Raw genomic sequence first — 21029 nt, forward strand, 5'->3', positions numbered from 1 at the left:
CAAGCTATCGTGATTTTCCTGTAAAAATTGGCGTCAACATGCGTGTGAACATCTCCTCAGATAATTATCAGTCATTTATTAAAAAATTGTTATATTTCCAGAAAAGCCAAATAAAAGCTTGCTTACTGTTTAATAACGCTCCGTCCATGTTTTCTCCGAAACATCTTCAATGTGATTGGATAATTAATTACAGGGGCGTTCCAGAACACTGACTAGTGAATCGATTAGCCAATCAACTACGAGCTACGTTTGCATGAGATTGAAAATATCGATGACGTCAAAACAACTTGTCCATCGGTGTCTCAGAGAAATGCATGCTTAATGAAATAATAGGAGAGTTCTTGAATGCCGATATTGGGGAAAACGCTGGCAAATACTTCTCAGTAAACAAATAACATGGCGGGCCTAGTGTACAGATAAGTGACACTGGCGGGAACTCCATGTAGGGTATGTGACTTAGGCATTGTGTATTTGAAAGAAAGACAACGTCATATTGACCCGTCTTACAATCTATTAGAACTGAACGGAACATAATTGATTAATACATAGTATGCTAATTGCGCAATTTCTATACCATTTTTGCCTTTTCCATGATCATCTGAAGCAGCAAGAAAAACAGCACAAAAAACAGGACAACAACAACAATAATAACATCAACAACGACGACGACGACAACAACAACAACAACAACAATGATAATAATAATGATAAAAAATAATAATATTAAAAATAATTATTAATAACTACTACAACAAAAACAACAACCACAACAAAAACAACAACAACAACAACAAAGTAACAGCAGCGCCACAACCTGCCCAAGCTGCATGGTGATTCATTCGGACAACAGCTAGCGACAGGTCAAACTAGCGCTCGTAGCACTTACAATAGCAGCAGCAGTAACAACAACAACAGTAGCTGTATTAGCACCACCACCAGCAGCAGGGTAGTTGGGTTGCACTAGAGTTCGCAGCATCTGCAGCAGTAAAATAGCAAAAACATTACCAATAACAAGAGCAGCAACAACAGCGCGAGCAGGAGGTTATTTCCGTTATTTCGCAGCAGCTGTAATATACACAACAATAACACCATCCCCAGTAGGAAATCTCGGTAAGAATGAAGTTCGCAGCAGTAACTACAGAAGCAGAGGCAGCAACACCAGCACTACCAGCAGCAAGGCATCTCGGTCAGACTAAAGCTAGCGGTAACAACAACAACAACAACAACAGTAGTAGTAGAAGTAGTAGTAGTAGTAGTAGTAGTAGTAGTAGTAGTAGTAGTAGTAGTAGTAGTAGTAGTAGTAGTAGTAGTAGAAGCAGCAACAGCAACAACAACAGAGTCTTTCGGGTATGCTTCTTGCAGCAGAAACGGCTACAACTTGAGCAACATCCCCATCATCATCAGCAGCATCAGCAGGATATGTCGGTTAGATTAAATCTGATAAAAAGCGATTGACCACTTAGTTATTTCCTTCTAAAACACAACAACAACAACAACAACAACGCCAACAACAGCAACAACGACATCAGGATCAGCACCAGAATATTTTGGTCAGAATATAACTTGCAGCTGCACCAGCAGCAGCAGCAGCAGAAGAAGAAGCGGTAACAACTTGAGCAGCATCACCACCATCATTATTAGCAGCGGCAGGATAATCTGAATGCGTTTGACCACTAAATTATAACCTACCCAAACACGTCGTCGCAGCAATACGGCTCAATGTAAGCGTTTCATATATTTACAGAAAAAGCGGATCAAGTATATCACCTGGTTTGCTGCTTTCTCGGCAAATAAATGAGACAATTTAATTTATTTGGTAACATCTAGTTCCATTTTAACACTATTTCGTAGATTAAATACATTTAATGGAAAAGTATGCGGATAACCGTTCCGAAAAAAAAAGATTCTTGATGCCTTAGATTTGACCATATTATTGTAAGAGTTTGCTTGACCTTTTTTGTAAGGCGTCAATATTTTATTTTCATTTTTTTTTTTATATATTATTTAAGTATTGTTTATCCATTTCTTTATTTATATATCCATTTAATTCATTATTTATTTATTTTTGGTTCATTATTTTCTTTTTTTAAAGATATGTTTAATTAATTAATTAATTAATTAATTAATGTATTTTATTTATTTATATTTATCCGTCCGTCCGCCCGGAGTCCGCCTGATGTCCGCCCGCCCGCTAGCCCACCCGCCCGCCCGCTCGCTCGCTCGCTCGCTCGCTCGCTCACTCACTCACTCACTCACTCACTCACTCACTCACTTACTCACTCACTCACTCGATCACATACTCACTCACTCGATCAATCATTCACTCACTCATTCACTCACTCGATCACATACTCACTCACTCGATCAATCATTCACTCACTCATTCGATCGATCACTCAATCATTCAATCATTCACTTATTCATTCATTCATTCATTCATTCATTCATTCATTCATTCATTCATTCATTCATTCATTCATTCATTCAGTTTATTTTATCTTATTTTATTTAATTTTATTTTAATTTTGCATTCACTGATTCATCTGTTCATCCATCCAATCGATCATCCATAAATCCATCATTCATATGGCCATCCTTTCATTCTTTCATCCATCCTTTTAACATACACCCAACCATCCCTTCATATTATATGGGTTTTTTTGTTTATCTATTCATTTTGTACGTGACTTCAAAAGATACATAACTCACATCTCATGTTTACGAATACGGTCATTACACTCAAATCAATATTATCTCCGTATCAACGTAAACAAAACGAGTCTGAGATAAATTTTGAGCCCCTTAAAGATAATTTCTTATCTGGCTGTTAAGTTTAATACTTAATTAGAACAAAGTCTGTCCTATTTGGCTAAATTATGGTAAGTGATTTTTCTATAATTATTATATTGTTATTTATGCTACATTTTAATAATAATATTATTATTGCGAATATTAGTCAATCGTATGGCTTGTAAATATGAATGCAAATATAGCTCTATGTTCATTCAAAACAATATTTTTTAGCGTTTTGATTCCCCGCTTTGATGTATATGCCATAAGATATAAGAGGAGAAGAAAAACAAACGATTTTCTAACCTGATCGACCATTTACCAGAGCAGTTTAACATTTACGATATGTTTACACAGTTTGTGTGCAGTTAATGCTAACAGTCGCTCACGATAGCTATTGTGTGCGAGTTGGTTCCCCGCTTGTAGTGAACAAAACAGTTTGCTTATGTAAGAACCGTCGCTCACATTAGCTAACGTGTGTGAGTTGGTTCCCCGCTTGCAGCTTGCAAACGTTAGCGACTGTGGGTATGTTCAAATCATGAACACGTGTTCTGCATTGTATCTATCTAAATATTGGATTTAAAAATTACGAAGTCCACGTTTAAAATAAACAAAAAACAACCTTTGAACGCTGCTGTTTGTTTTATATTTATATGCATATTTATATTTTCATAATCTCTAGGATCGGTTTTGAGCTGCTTAAGAATGATTTTTATTGTTTTTAAACATTTTACATAATTATATGTATATGTACATATATATTAAAAAATATTTATTTCCCACCAGCTAGGCTGTACCACGGCGACCCAACCTGCACTGGTCTAGCGCACTGCATCTACCTTCCCTGTCATATATATATACATTTCAAATTATTTATTTCCCACCAGCTGGACCACGGCGACCCAACTAGCACTGGTCTAGCGCACGGCATCTACCTTCCCTGTCATATATACATTTCATATTATTTATCTCCCACCAGCTGGATCACGGAGACCCAACGTGCACTGGTCTAGCGCACTGAATCTACATTCCCTGTCATATATACGTTTCACATTATCTATTTCCCACTAGCTGGACCACGGAGACCCAACTTGCACTGGTCTAGCGCACTGAATCTACATTCCCTGTCATATATACGTTTCACATTATTTATTTCCCACTAGCTGGACCACGGAGACCCAACTTGCACTGGTCTAGCGCACTGAATCTACATTCCCTGTCATACATACGTTTCACATTATTTATTTCCCACCAGCTGGGCCACGGCGACCCAACTTGCACTGGTCTAGCGCACTGCATCTACATTCCCTGTCATACATACGTTTCACATTATTTATTTCCCACCAGCTGGGCCACGGCGACCCAACTTGCATTGGTCTAGCGCACTGAATCTACATTCCATGTTATATATACATTTCATATTATTTATTCCCCACCAGCTGGACCATAGCGACCCAACTAGCTCTGGTCTAGCGCACTGAATCTACATTCCCTGTCATATATACGTTTCATATTATTTATTTCCCACCAGCTGGACCATGGCGACCCAGCTAGCTCTGGTCTAGCGCACTGAATACTACATTCCCTGTCATATATACATTTCATATTATTTATTTCCCACCAGCTGGACCACGGAGACCCAACTAGCTCTGGTCGAGCGCACTAAATCTACATTTCTCGTTATATATACATTTCATATTATTTATCTCCCTCCAGCTGGACCATAGCGACCCAACTAGCTCTGGTCTAGCGCACTGAATCTACATTCCCTGTTATATATGCATTTCAAATTATCTATTTCCCACCAGCTGGGCCACGGCGACCCAACTAGCTCTGGTCTAGCGCACTGAATCTACATTCCCTGTTATATATGCATTTCAAATTATCTATTTCCCACCAGCTGGGCCACGGCGACCCAACTAGCTCTGGTCTAGCGCACTGAATCTACATTCCCTGTTATATATACTCCTAATTATTTATTCCCCACTAGCTGGACCACGGCAACCCAACTGGCTCTGACCCCAATATCACGAAAATACTCAAGTCAAATCTCAGTCTCAGTCTCAACTCTTTTTATCAAATAACGGCGTCATATTCAAAATTGTAAATGTTTTACTTTTTTTAAATTGGTCAATAATTTTTTAGAAAAAGAAATTGAGAGCAAAAATTGTACATGAGTCGAATTTATTATTTTTCAGTTTTACTCAAATACATTTTGTGCTGTAGAAATATATTATTTTTAGAATATTAAGCAATCATGATAATCAACATAATGCGCGTGAGAAATGTGCTTTTAAAAATAGTAAAACATTAATAATTTTTGATAATGTCATAGTGTAATGTGGAAAAATGAGTTAAGATTAAGATTGAGATTTGACTTAAGTATTTTCGTGAAATTGGGGCCTGGTCTGAACCACGACCAAAGTAGTTGTGGTCTAGCACACAGAATCTAAATTAACTTTCATTGTTATTTATAGATTTAAATTACTTATCATCCACCAGCTGGTCTGAACTACGGCGACCAAGCTAGCTCTGGGCTGGTATTTAATATTGGTCTTAATTGGATCTAAGAACGATGTAGCTAATCGGATTACTCGTTATTATTAACTGACCGATAGAGTGAATGAAGTCAATGAAGTAAGGCCATAAGATGAATTTAAGTTAAATATGGATTACCACCCCAAGTATTACGCAATGAATGTAAATTAACATTCCCTATTATATATAGGTTTAAATCCGAATATCGAATCTATGTTAAATGTAGATTAAAATCCTTCTTTACCAGCAGGTAGAAATAGTAATAATAATAATAATAATAATAATAATAATAATAATAATAATAATAATAATAATAATAATAATTTGATTATAGAACTACAAATACTACTACTACTACTACTACTACTACTACTACTACTACTACTACTACTACTACTACTACTACTAATAATAATAATAATAATAACGGTAATGATGTTGATAATAATAATAATAATAATAATAATAATAATAATAATAATAATAATAATAATAATAATAATACATGTAATAATATTAATACTTCCGCAACATTCAAATTATTTTTCACTGACAGGGCTTAACCTTCACAGCCGCCAACCTTACGGCAATGGCGCCAAGAGAATGTTCGGACCTTGCCTATGCCATGCGCGCCCTGAAATCCCTGAACCGGTGGGACCCTCCGTAACATTTTAACATTTCACAACCAGGCTGCATTAGCTCTTTCCTTTTGTGCAACTATGGTTGTTGCAAGGGGAATTCACGGACCTAGACAGACTTCGTGTGCGTCCTTGCTTCCCTTCACCTGAAATAATAATAAAAACATACACCGTAATATTTAAATTATTTTTCACTTACGGCGTAATGCTATCACAGCCGCCCACCTTTCAGTGATGGCGCGTGGGGAGTGTTCAAAAAGTATTTGGCGGCCTAAGATATAACTTGTAAAACCTTTAGTAATATTTATTCATTAGTTTTCAACACCAGGGTTGTACTACGGCGACTCAATTAGCCCTGACACTCTTCGCCACCATGGCCGTGCTACGCGGGGAATTCACGGACCTGGAAAACTTCATACGCGTCCTGGGATCCCTGAACACTAACACTTCCGCCGTGAACTACCTGAACGGCTCCGTGTACCTCCGGCAACCCGGGGCGCCCATCGTGAAGATATTTAACTACGAGGGCTACAACATCAATAGAAAGCAGCGTCGGCCGGACGGAACCTTCCTGTCGCTTTCCCGGGAGTTCGTCGTCTACCGCCAGCCGAACACATCACAGATCATGCAGGTCAGGCGACTATAAATTAATTGCTAGATTTTCATCCCCGACCGCCCCCTCTTTTTTCTACCGCCCCGTTAAATTCGATTGACTCATATAAAAATGTTGAACTCTGTCTGAAGTTACGTATCGGTTCGGCACTGTACGGGAACGACGTTTATTCATATCTACGGGGTCGATGTATAACATTCACGTGTAAAAAAAGGAGAATTGTTACGATGTTGTTTGTAGTTTGTTTAGAAAAACATGTATATAGTCCCTTGCGCAATAAAAAAGAGCATATTCAACGGTGATTTTTTTTTATAAATGTCACACCCGCCCCCATTTAAAAAAAAACAAACTGGATGAACATCTAGCAAAAAAACATTTGCCATAAGGACAAGTTTTATTTGACCATTGTTCACGCCTGGTAACACATTATTATTTTGGTACGCATTTGTATGGTATCATTTGAACGTTGTTTTTTGTTTAGAGAATAAAATATGTAATAGAAAAATATGTTATATAACATTTAAAAGCTTTGTCTTCATTCAAGATCATACATAACGCCATTTGACTTACGATCTCGGTTAAAAACAATGTAAGAATTCATTAATCAATACCATACTCAACTAATTTTGACAAATAACAGCATAATAAAATGCTTCAAAATCTAATACAGTCGAACCCCATTAGCTCGAACTCGCTTGGCTCGAATTCCTCGTTGGCTCGAACTAGATGTAAAGAGCCGATTCTGAATGTAGACATTGCCGTTTGGTGCGAATTTTCCGAGGCTCGAGGTATTTTCGCCGGTCCATGGGTGTTCGATCCAACGGGGTTCGACTGTATCTCCTTCTTCGATACCCATTAGTTATTACTAAAGAAAATGTTTTGCTTTAGAATTACCTTTCTTTCGAATATTAAGGTATTAGCCATGTAATACAACTCGGGAAACATCGGGTTACATCGACATATATCGCCACTCGCCGTAACAGATCGCGACGAACATCGGGCGTATTCGGCCTGTACCGGATGTTGCTATTTTTAGAAACAGAAGGTATTTCCCGGCTATTCATAGGTCAATAATGGAATTTCTACATCGTAGGACTTGGAAACATTGTGATGTTTTTCTCATGAATATACGTTTAAAATAAATAAACATTAAAAGTACACGCTGACAGTTGATTACGATACATCTTTCAATTTGAGTCATTACAGTAAAACATGGATTATAAGTGAAATATACGCGTAAGAGAAGATTTTCTCTCGAAAAAACGAACTGTCAACAATCGGCATGGAACTGGGATATTTAGATATTCGTATCAAAGGGCTCTGAATGTAAGTACCCTTGAGCAGTTTTGTACGTTGATGTGTTCAAAAACGTTTGTTTTTTAATTTATCTTTGGAATTCTTAAATCATTTTTATAAGCTAAATGTTTAGACAGCATGTTCATATTTTACATGTATTTATATGTACTTATGTACATAACTTATGTTTAAGATATGATATGAGTATGTAATCTTTAAATTGATTGTTTTATCTTAAAAAATATTAGACTTAAAATTTTGTTTAAAAATGATGTGTTTTGGTACGTGACCTATTTCTAGCATACCACAATACATGTACATGCCCGTTATTTGTTTACAAAATGCATATTTTCAAAATTAACCTGTGAAAAAAAGTTGTATATGGTTTGGGGCTTGAAGCCGCATCTGCTAGGACACTATTGACATTCATTGGCTTGGTGTAGGTCTCGTTAAAACATACTGTTGTGAATCATTATCAACCATATGCACAACAACTACACATTTGTGCCTACCAACCCTTACTCTTGGCTAAAACAGATATTAGTGCAGAATGTATAATACTTGTGCATTTTTATATTACGGTGGAAGTTTCTGCTGGTTGATAATCAGAAGTCTAATTTCTTTCAGGCAGGAAAATGACTGAATATTACTTAGTCAACAACACTGGGTTATGAAGAATTCCAGCCTGCATTAAATACTATGTTTGATCCTTGAGAGCGGATTTGACAGCCATGTCCATCCACAAGGCAGTCGCATCTGATCGAGATAATGTGAGTATTTCATATAAAACATATTTGACTTGGTTTTTGTTTTTATAAACACACTGTATTCAATAATCAAGTGTTGTTGGTGGTGGTGGTGATGGTGGTCAAGTGGTAGTGGTAGTGGTGGTGGTGGTGGTGATGGTGATGATGATGATGATGAATTTTATTGATAAATTTAATAATTTTCTTTATAGATATACATGTATGTATCAGCTTGTTGTTGTTTTTTCAAAATAATGTCGAGAAATATTAAACTGTTTATATTTTATTTTGTATATGTATGGCAGTATAATTATCTATACTAATTAGTTAGAAAGGTTTTAAAGTACAACTTTTTTCCTTTACAGCACTAAACATTCTTGATGGGTAAAGTACCTGAAGGTGCATGAAAGCCAAATCAGCATTGACTCAGCATTGAGTAGTTATCATCTGTGCACACACTACAAGTACAAAGCATGGGAACAGAGCAAACTTCAACTGTTGAAGAGTGAAGAATTATTGTGAAAAAAACTAAATGTTAGAATACCAACGACAAAATAAAACAGATAGACATCAAATTACCCACAGAGATTGTTTACATGTTATAATATTAAAAAAAAAATAGTAAAGAACTTCCACTCTGATATTTTTGGAGGGGCGAGCCCACTTAGTGTTCTTGTTTCTTCACATATTTCAGTTTAAAAGTACACTCATTTGTTTTAAACTCTGTATTCTGAGTTAGTATCATAAGTAAAATTCATTTATTTGAAAGAGTACATTTTATGAATAAGTCTAATTAAGCTTTATAAATTTTTACAAGAAAAAGGTTGATTTTTAAGCATAATTGTCTTTTAAATTGTTCAATAGACATCATAGATAATATCTAAAATGATTTCAGCAGCTTGCCTTATAGTTAACTATTTTTTATGAATTTTATAAAACTGCTATATATTTTCAAACATCGAAAAACTGCTCTTTTCCGAAGAATCATAAGATCAATCAAAATGATTTTTTTCCATGTGTATCAATAATGTGTTCGTTTGAACTTTAGTTTTCTGTTAACTGAAGTTTATTTTACCAGAAACTGTTGTGTTTATTTCATAATCTCTGATAATGCGAAAAAAATTCAAATATAGGCAAAATATTTACTTGTCGCTCTTTGTTGCCCTTGGAGTGGGTGTAATGAAACATAAATAACTTTTTTAATTCACGGTAAAAAATCTTCAAAATTTGGATAAAAGTCCCATAGTGTACCGTGATTATAACTATGTTGTCGGTTAAAGCTTTTTAAAAAGTGTGTATTACGCGGCTAATACCTTAAGCAACAATGTGTAGTTCTTATAAGTAAGAACACGCGCCTTTAAACACAGAAACAACATGAAAAGTTTTCATGCGATATCGTTATGCGGAAAATTTAGTTGAGATTTAGATAAAAAATCACAAGTATTTTCGTGATGTTGGGGCAGCTGAAAACATATCTTTCCTCTCCCTCTCTTCCAGGTGTGGATGAACCCCATTTCCGGCAGGCCTAACGAGGTGTTCACCGTCATGAACGACCCGGTTAACGCCCATCTCTCCGACCCTTCACCAAACTTCGCCGCCCCCTACAACCGCCCCGCGTACCGGATATACAACTCCGACATCGTCCTCGAGTACCGAAACCCGCTTCAGCCGGACGCCTACCCTCGCTACTCCGCCGGCCCCTGGTACGCAAAGGGTTTATGTACAATAAGTAGTATCTTACTGATCTCCCTATGTGAAATTTCCGTCCACAATATACACCCTTCATAAAGCAAAAGTATTGACAACCGGTACGAACTCGGGCAGAACTTCCATATAACAAACTGTGTTTTCCGTATCACACAAAAGCAAAGTGCGCATGCGCAATTTTACCTCAACATTACTATACAAAAGAACAGTGAAGTTTGTCAGCCGAGTTGAATTGCTTTTTTAAAGAAAACTTGTGCTATTTTTTATTAAAATATAAGCATTTTATTAGTTTTAAATGGAAGAAAAACATTTTTACTCCTTTGATATGCGTGATTATATATATAGACCTTTGACCTCGTGCAATATTGACCATCGCAAGCAAACCACAAATATCAATCGATTGTTATTTAACTCTTGTATGAATTTTCATTGAATGCCTTTCACAAAGTATAACTATAAATATATAGTAAATATATATATTGAAGTATATGCAACCAAGTACATGTACCCTCAGTTAACTGAAAGAAGTAAGACACACACACGCTGTTAATTGTTCGGTATTTTAGTAATAATTAGTATATATTTTAAATAATCCATACTTAAAAACAGCCTGTACTAAGAACACTATGCTAAAGAGAAACAGCACTGCAACCTACATACTAATATATGTTAATACATGTACCAATGCTTAAGAGGCCTGATGGGTCGGGTGTTATCATCATTTATTTTTGTATTATGAATATAATTTTTGTAATGTACATGTCACAATAATAAATAACTTACTTTATTTCCTGCTTGCTTACATATACCATCTAACCATGCTCATTTTGTAGTTATTTCTATGACACTGTGTCGTTCATTGCATTCAGCACCAAACCATGATCATTATGTAGTTAATTCTATGATACTGTTTTGTTCATTGTATTCAGCACCAAACCATGGTCGTTGTATAGTTAATTCTATGATACTGTTTTGTTCATTGTATTCAGCACCAAACCATGGTCGTTGTATAGTTAATTCTATGATACTATATTGTTCATTACATGCTGCACAAATCCATGGTCATACTACAACTTATGTATGACACTGTATAGTTCATCGCATTCTGCACCAAACTATGATCATCATACAGTTAATGTATGACCTTGTATCATATTGTACCGTGACATTCTAAAAAGTGTCCTTTATAATCCTAGGTACGACTCCGTGGAGCTATTTGGCTTCTTCGCTAATTACACGCTGCTAACGGGGTCCTCGCTCGACAGCCTTCCGATGACAGGTACGTGGATGCGAAAGTCTGAGTTCCTGCCGTGGATGGAGCTGGGAACAACCCCTGGGGAGCTGTACTATACCACCCTCGCCTGGAAGTGCATGGACGGTCTTGCGTGTGTGGCGGAAGATATTATGAACATTATTAAAGAGAATTACCCGAAGTACCTAAAAGCGCCATCCACGGAAGAAGTTCCTAACGAAACTTCGTGGACAGTATTTAAGAAAGTTATTGACCAAAGACGCCAGGCCGGCTTACCTGACATCATTATCCCGCAGGTGAACACGTCAACACACGTTCGGGACATGGTGTATGACGTTGATCCGCGCGTGCTGAACGTCTTGTACAAGTGGCCACTGAACATCCGGTTCAACGGCACAGCGTGGTCGGAGATCCCGGGGAAACAGACGGTCCCACTATACAATTTGCGGGGGAACGTGGGCGTGGACCTGGAGCCCATACCGGAAGGTGGCGGCTGGCGGCTCCAGCTGGACGGCAATTTCTACTTGTTAAACCACACGACGAACGAGCCGTTCAAGCAGTTCTTGAACCCAATCACTGGCCGGGTAAGTCAAAATGAATACATAAATGCTTTACCTCCCGTTCACAGTTGTAATGTTGGCAACATATTCTTTTTAGATTCGATGAAATTCAGTTATTTTTCGTGAACAAGCACCTAGTAGCAACTCGCAAATACTAAAATCACAAACAAAATCTTGTCAATCGCAAGTTATCTCATTCGAGTTTAAAAAGTGTTTTCAGACGATTTTCGGCAAAACAAAGCATTATGTTTGATATCTTTTTACTCCGTGTTTAATTGTTTGATAAACTGTTAAATAAAAAAGCGATTAGTTCAACTTTTGGTGACATTTTACCCTTGTTATAAGCTTTTCCTTAGAATTAAAAATGAAATTATTTGATTGGATGTCTGATCTATAAAACGTGAACGTCAATACATTAAACGTTACACTTCATGGCAACGTTAATATCGTCTGTAATAAAAACGTTCTAAAACGTTTTACGATGTACATGTAAGCCATTTTGCTAGACGTAATCCAATAACAGGTAATCTTTCCGACCAAAAATATCTTATCTTGTCTTATCTTAGGTAAACAACGTGACGTACATACAGGAAGTGGCAGTCGACATGGTGTTCCCTAAGGACTCGTTCTATTCAATGGACATATACTCCTCTGAGGTGGTTGGTCTGATCGGGGCGCAGGGGATGGACGACGGAGCGCCGGGCGGAACCGGAAACTGGTCCGTGAACATGTTCAACGCCATCTTCCCTTGGGAAGAACTGGCCAAAAACACGACGGTTACGACGGCGACGTTTTACGGCATATTCTCGACGTTTGCGTCGTGGCCTGTGTGGATGGAGATGACGGACATTCCCGGGAACATCGTCCAGAAACTCTTTTTCAGCAACGGAGACATCTGACGGGGCATTTTACAAATCTTGTAAAGATGTATTGTTGGTGTTATCATTTCGTTTGAAATTGTATTCGTCAGTGAGTACGTATGTCTGGAATGGTGCTTCGAAATAAATTACATGTATGACGTAAACTCATTTGCACATTTAAGGAGGTCACTGTACGTCGTATTTATTACAAGCGGCTTTAGGAAAACGGTAGCGCAGCGTAGTCGGCGACTCCATCCCGCCCCCACTCCCATTTTTGTTTAAATTAAATGGTACAAGTGAATAAGTAATATGTCAATATCGAAGTATAAATATGAATATAAAATGTATCACAATGCACCATTTCATACTAAATAATTGGCACTACCTTCGACGGGGAAACGTCTAAATATTTTTAACTGTATTTGAACAAAATATGTTTCGGTCTAGTGTTGTTAATCGAAACTGCATGACCTTCCATTGGACCTAAATTTATTTGGTTTGTAATGTTAACAGGGGTTGTATTTTTTTAGACAATTTTAACAATTTATAGTCCGAAATGGGCATTTGATTGTATTTTTCCTTACTCGTTGCGAGGACGATAGTTATGTTGTTCAGAACTCGTATCTGGCCCATTTGTTATTTGTTGCGAAGACGATAGTTATGTTTTCCATATGTTCTTAATTTGAGAATAGTCGCTATTACCTAATGCTTTTCGCAAAATAAGCGACACTTTTGGTTTGTATTCATGTAATTAAACGGCGAACGTGTTAATTTTGGTGTATGTAAGCAATATACAGCAAATGTAACTATTAAAGCATTGAATCACGTGTTGTTCGAGCTGTTGCATTTCCAAATCGGTTGTTTTTCGAAGAAAAAAGTCGAGATCTACTGAAACTTGATTCATACCGGAGACAATACAAACATGTGTATATAGTAATTAACCATTTTCAGCAAAAACAACATGCAAAAACTTGAAACGTAACCATAGCTCACAAAACGTTCAAAATATCCGTATAAAACTTGGTATACATGTTGCCAGAGGCGATACGTACATGTTTAAGACGGGCACTACCTCTGGAAACACTAGATGTTGAGGTATGCCCCTTTTCAACGAGCGTTTCCACCCTCTTTTGATGCCCCGTTGGGTCCAAAGTCTCATACTTCTAGTGTTTTATGAGGACAATATAGATGCATCTCTACATTGAAATGATCACTTATATCTTGTTTAAAGGGTTACCTCTTGCTTACCTATATATAACTGCAGGTACGAATTCAAAGGTGCTTCTCTATTTTCAAACAATAAAGTTGAGGTGCATCTTTATATCAATAACTGCACCTCAATGAGATGATATTACTCCCAAATAAGATTTACCACAATTAATGCAATTGTTTAAATATACCAGAAAGGATGAATATATGTCGAAAACAATGGTTCTTATGAATGTTTTCGCGTTAAATTTAAAAGAATTGTGCAGAAGTATTTCTACCTTATGAGACTATAGTAGATCACTGTAAATCTTTTAGCATTCACCAATCATTTAATATTTCTTTGGTTTTCATCTATTAAATACAAGGTTACAATCTTGTTATCAGTAACTAATATTTTCCATAAATGCATTATTTAGTAAGTTATTCAAGATTTGTCACTCAAATGTAAAGTTTGTTATACATGTGTATGTATTTTGAATATGAGTGTCACTTTAATAATTCACCTCATGATAGAAAAATGCACTTTCTATGTGAAGACCTGCACCTTCTAAATCTAAATATAGAGGTATACCACTACGTTAGGGGTTAGCCGCTTTATTAAGAAGTCCACCTATGGTTCTGCTTTGCCGTCGGCTTAAAGCGACTTGTGACCCAAATTTGTACGCCAATCCTTGTAGCGGTTGCGGTGGAAGTGGCATGTAAGCTTATTTATACTCGCACTCGGGCAAACCCCATTCAGCGAGTACTGCGATAAGATTGTTAGTCATTTTAGGTGTTTGGAGCATAGGGCAAGGACAGAATATTACCCTGGTTAGAGCTACCCTGGTTCTCAAATGTGCACCAGTGTCTAGCACTGTCACACGGGACCCCCATTTAAAGACTCTCCCGTGTTTTAGAAGTGCAGCGGGGAATCGATCCTGCGACCTCTGGATTGACAGTCAAGTGTGTTACCACTTGATCAGGGACCCGCCACAATTTTAACATCTTGAATTTTTCGGTTTCTTTATATTTATTAAAAATTATATTACTTTTGCAAGGATAACATTTTTGAATAACATATTATGACGATACATTTATGATTATAATGTTATTAATTAGGTGATTTCATATTGGCCTAGTTATTTGTCCGAGGTTAGCTGTATTTGCCTGAGCCCTTTCGAAAGGGCTCAGGGAAATACAGCTGACCGAGGAAAAATAACTGGGCCAATATGAAATCACATAATTAATAAGTATTTTATTAATTAACTATTACCATTTTGGTTAAAAACATTCTTTTAATTTACCATTAGTTCACATTGAAGCCGTATTTATCCCTTATTCATTCATTGTGTCTGCTTTTCTAGACTTGACTTTGCTGATTTTGACACGCATCCTTATAGTGACATTACACATACTTATGAATAAAGCACTGTACATTGTAAGGAAGCATGTCTTTTCGTCTTATTTTGTAAATTGTTTGCCAAAACGTCAAATGTTTCACCTTCGTCGTCCATTTTGTCGACGTATAAAATCATAATAGTCGTAAAATCCACCAACGGGTTAAATACAACTGTTATATCAAACCGTACAAAGTGGTTCAATCATTCAATAGTTTGAAGTATTCCAAATAAAGTTATATGAAGCACAAAAATTTCAAAACAGTCGGAAAACGGAAAACAAAATGGCTGCCTTTAAAAATAATTTCCAGCATATTTTTCATATTAGGCGAGTTTCGACAGCCAATGAAAATGGCCCATTTCTCAAATCCGATATTAGGCGAGTTTTGTAGCCAATCAAAACGGAGGAAACTCATATTAGGCGAGTTTTGTTGATATTGGCCGAGTTTGGTCGATATTGAGCGAATTCTGACAAATATTGACTTCAATTGTCTGGTATTGTCACCGCAATTGTCTCTGTATCTCGTCAAATACGTAATAGTTGATTAATAATATGAAATATAAATGGAGATCATAACAACAAGTATTTTAACTATGATTATGTTTAAATAACATAATGTCCATATAGAAAATAAGCTCATCGGGAAAACGTAACAGGTATTAAAAATTTGGAAATTTAAAATGAAATTCACTTGTAGCAATTTTTCGGCATAAGGACGACTGAATCCCTGACTTCCTGCGAACTAAACATAGATGAATTAAATATAATTAAAAAAATCATTGGTGATTTTAAAATGAAACTAGAAATTCCATTTGCCATTGTACAGATTTTAAAGTTAAAATACTTTTTGGCAATTTAAAAAAAATGTTAAATAAACAAAAGGATAAGTTTCGGATACGATGTGTTTAGCTCTGGTTGTTTAAAAGTTATTTAATTTTTCGTGAGCGATTTTCGCGGAAAAGCTAAAAAGGTGATGTTGAAAGTCTGAACACAACGCGAATTTTGCCCAAAATCTATTTTGAAACTGATCCGGTTGACCGTAGTCAAAGGTCAAGGTCACCCTACGCCGTATTGGACAAAGTTAGTCAAAACGTCTCCACGCGAAACGAGTTCGGTATCCAAAAAATAAAATGTTATTAAATTTATTTCGTTTTTTTTTTTGTCATATTTTTTGCAATTCTCGTCTCATCATTTAGTAAAAGCCTTAATGTCCACTGACGGTCAACTATAAACCATGGAAAATCTCTAGTGTGGTCAAATATTTTTATCGAAAATAACCTAGGATGTATGCCGGTACATAAACTGAAGTGTTTCGTTAACATTTTAATTATATCATTTACTAAATGTAGTGTTTTAGAGTTGTATTAATTGATCTTAGTTTAAATTGACTGCCAGTGAAGTGTATTATAGCAAACATAATTAAGATTTCCTAGAGTTAAGTCAAGTTTAACTGCTAAATAAAATTACTACGCGATCTACTTGCAGCGGACTTAAACGTACCGCTCTTTGAGTATGTAAACCGTCCAAATACACCCGAGGATGTTTTCGATAAAATGACCGAGGAGCTCCGAATGCAAATATTCAAACCGCCTTCGAACACTAGTCAATCGTTGTTAACCACGGCCGAGCGTCTCGTTAATAGATATGTCTTGTTTGTATTAAATTATTAATGATGAATGGCTTACCTTAAGGACACAGCATGTGAGATGTTTTGTCATCATTCCCCTGTTACCATGGTCTCCTTACATAAAGAAACATTACTGGCAAATTGGTCACGCTATACAATACGTGTATAAGCTAAGATAGCTATACGTTTATATAATGTTTGTATTGAATGGTTCACAGAAATAATAACAACGGTATGAAACACAACCGTTCAAAACGAGTTACATCATATTTTCATCATGTGTTTAATGTCCTAATAACGTGACGACAGACGACAGTAACAGTCTGTTATGGCTGAATGTTTGAATTAAAGGGACTAACTTATGTTTTGTAAAAAACACTTTTTTAGCGTATGTAAGGGTCATCCTTGGCGAGCGGTTTTGATGTCAGTTTTATAAAAAAAATATTACTGCGCCGGCATCATCGTCATCATCATTATCATCATCATCATCATCATCAACATCATCATCATTATCATCATCATCATCGTCGTCGTCATCGTCGTCATCATCATTATCACCATCATCTTCATCATCATCATCATCATCATCATCATCATCATCATCATCATCATCATCATCATCATCATCATCATCATCATCATCATCATCATCATCATAATCATCATCATCATCATCATCATCATCATCATCATCATCATCATCCATCATTGTCATCATCATCATCATGTTCAAGAGGCGAAAAGCAAAAAAAGGTCAAAATAGGTTATGTGCCTTTAAAGTTACCAATTCACAGATACTGTACCGATATATGTTTTACCCATCACGCCGAGTAAGCATACTAGTAACCATCACAATTCTATGACGTAACTGCAGTACATCATCACATGGTTTTACATGTGCCCTGCTGCTTCCATACTTTTCCGTTTTCTTTTTCTAATCAAAGCGCGAGGCGCTGAAAGACTATCTGCGGGCAAATATGTGAGAGTTGCAAATTTTATTTGAACTATGCGAATGGGTGAAGGGCACATTGATAAAAGTGAAAAATGTGCCGAGGGCCAAGAGCGCTTTTGCCCACACTGGGCGAGGAAACAACAATATCTATACCTATTTTATGGCGTCTTGTGTCATTTTGTTTATGTAAATGCCACTTCAATCGTTGTAAACCCCCCTCCCCATGTATTTAATATGACAATGCATGCTAAAGATTGTTGCTTTTATTAGATATCATACGAGAGGAAAATACAATACATCATATATCATTTCCTTTAATGAACATACACGTTTTGTTTAAGGAATTTTTTTTGACTAACAACTTCAGCAATAATTCCATTCAAGATGCACAGCTTATCACTTAAGTCGACGTATCCCCATGTATTTAAAGTTACAAAGTCAATGCATGCCCCTTTCAATCGCTTCTAAATATGTTCAGTGCGTTGATTAGATATCATACGTAATGCAAGTTTTATGAACATACACGTTTTAATTGTTTAAGGAAAATGATTTTATTTTTACGAATAACTTAAGCAATAATTCAAAATGCAGAGCTTATCAGATGGTCGTTTTCCCGCGGTTAGGGCAAACATGTGGTCAGTTAATGTATGTAGAAACTATTTTTAGAAAATCAGTCAGTTTATGTAGTTGAAACTATTTCTAGATTATCGGAGATTGTCTGTTCTAAGAATTGGAATATGATTGTTCCTTTTCAAGTATTATTGATAAATAAATGTTATTTAATATTTATGTTTTATGTAAGTATCTGTGTAGAAATAATACTAGTGCTGTTATGAATGCTTCGCACTCTTTGGGTGTTTTACAGGTTAAATCCAAACTACTTTGCTTCATCAAAAGTATGCATAACTCACTGTCGTATCAGGGCATGTGTGTTAGAATAAATTGAAAGTCTAATGTCCAAAACTATGCCAAGAATACACCGGAACGAAGCTTTTACGCAAAAAAAAATGTAAACATCTTATTAGAAAAGTATACGCCTAAAAATCATAGAATGAATAGTATTTTGTTATTGTATAGCAGGCAAATCATAGTATTTGAAGCATTAGCAAAGCGAAACCTGGGATACAACTTTTTTGACTTTCAGACAATCATTTTTGTTTCTTATCTCATAAAAGTTATATTAGAAATACACCCTTACAAATAAGCGTGCTTCATGGTCACACCAGGTTATAATAAGAAACCCTGCAGGCGATGGTATACTTGCGGTCGGTAATAATATCTAAAACATCTTGGGCTGAACTCAGAGTGACTATCAGTATGTTACCTTCCTACCAGATCATCTATTATTTTGACCCACACTTATCTGATAAGTATAACGATCTATAAATAGTTATATTCTGCTAAAAATAAAACGCCGGAATACAGCAATACAGCGCGGAAATAGCCGAACAAGCAAGAACTCATACTCGGATAATCTATTTTTATGGTTTCGATGTCATTCTGTTACTAAACATAGAGCGCATTGAGACAAAAAAAAATGATTAAAACGACATGAATAGAAGTAGTTCTTTGGAGTTTGCGGTCTTAAGACTACCTGCGCGCATGCGCAGATAGTCTAAAAATGTCTCGGAAAAGGTTACAAAAATAGTGTATAAAAAGGCAAACAAAAGAGCATACAAAGCGCTGTCTGGAAAATTGTAAGAAATTGATACACTTTATGAAATAATGATGTATAATAAGTTCTGATAGCGTAGTTCCAAATCAACCGTCAATGCACACAGGGCTAAGACACGATCGGTTTTCAATATCGTTATTTCCGAAATGACAAATCGTTCGCATACAATTTTCGAGCTTTTCTGAAAAACTTACCATTAACTGTGAGTTTGTATTCCTTTTAGGCATATAATGAATTGCTTGTTTGTTTCAGTGTAACATCGCTTTATATTTCACCTCATGAACACCATAAGTAAATATTTCGCTCGTGGCCACGATCTACGCTGAAACAAACAGTTACCTCTCACTTGTGTAACTTATATAAAACGATGCTAGAATGTTAATCCGTGGCCATATGTATTCAAATTCCATCTACTATTGGTATCATGTGATAAAAAGGAAATTATGAATGTTTGTAAATATATTAAAGAAGCATTTGTTATACGCAACTCACTTATAAATAATTTAACTTAATATAGTAGTTATGAAACTTCCCCTCACTGCCAAAGTTAACATAATAATTATATGGAATTAAATTTACATAATATTTTTGCTTATATTTTATTTTATTATATTATGTTGGTAAGTGTAGATACGTGACATGTTTATATGTATAAGTATATGTTCTACGACGGTGTATACTTGTATAAGTCGAATTAACTGTCTGTTCTGTTCTGTTCCTCTGAATATTTTAGAATCAAAATATCGACAAAAATACCCGTGTTATTTTATCCATGTTTATCGAGACTTCGTTGTAATGCTAATTTCTGATTCTTAGTGATTAGATATATTTATTGTTGGAAATGACCAAATGTACTGAAATTTGTTGAACTTATTGCCAGTGATAGGAAAGCTACATGTAGAAAATTATCGATGTATGTACATAAAGCTTTTGAATTAAGATTTGTTTCTATTTAACATATGTAATAAGTTTATATCTATATAACAGCCACTGTCTCCTCCCTGTGATAATATTATAGTAGTATATATATTATAGTTTGAATTATATAATAATATAGTGTGAGTTATTGTAAAAAATTGTATCTATGAAATTGTATTTGACCACTGATCTATGAATTGTCATGATATGTGTATATATGCATAATTCCTGTATTCCCATGGGCCTATGGCCTTTATGTATTTGAAATAAA

The 21029-nt window shown here is 35.9% G+C and overlaps 1 protein-coding gene across 1 annotated transcript; it reads left to right on the forward strand.

Annotated features, from left to right (window-relative positions):
- Positions 1-2841: 2841 nt before the first annotated feature.
- Positions 2842-13819, forward strand: LOC128220427 (uncharacterized). The gene is made up of 5 exons (XM_052928807.1): positions 2842-2879; positions 6295-6597; positions 10119-10324; positions 11525-12164; positions 12707-13819. The coding sequence occupies exons 1-5, from the start codon at positions 2877-2879 to the stop codon at positions 13037-13039; spliced, it is 1485 nt and encodes a 494-aa protein (XP_052784767.1). The 5' UTR covers positions 2842-2876; the 3' UTR covers positions 13040-13819.
- The last annotated feature ends 7210 nt before the right edge of the window (positions 13820-21029 follow it).

This window comes from Mya arenaria, chromosome 15 (genome assembly GCF_026914265.1).
Source record: "Mya arenaria isolate MELC-2E11 chromosome 15, ASM2691426v1".
Classification (NCBI taxonomy): Eukaryota; Metazoa; Mollusca; class Bivalvia; order Myida; family Myidae; genus Mya; species Mya arenaria.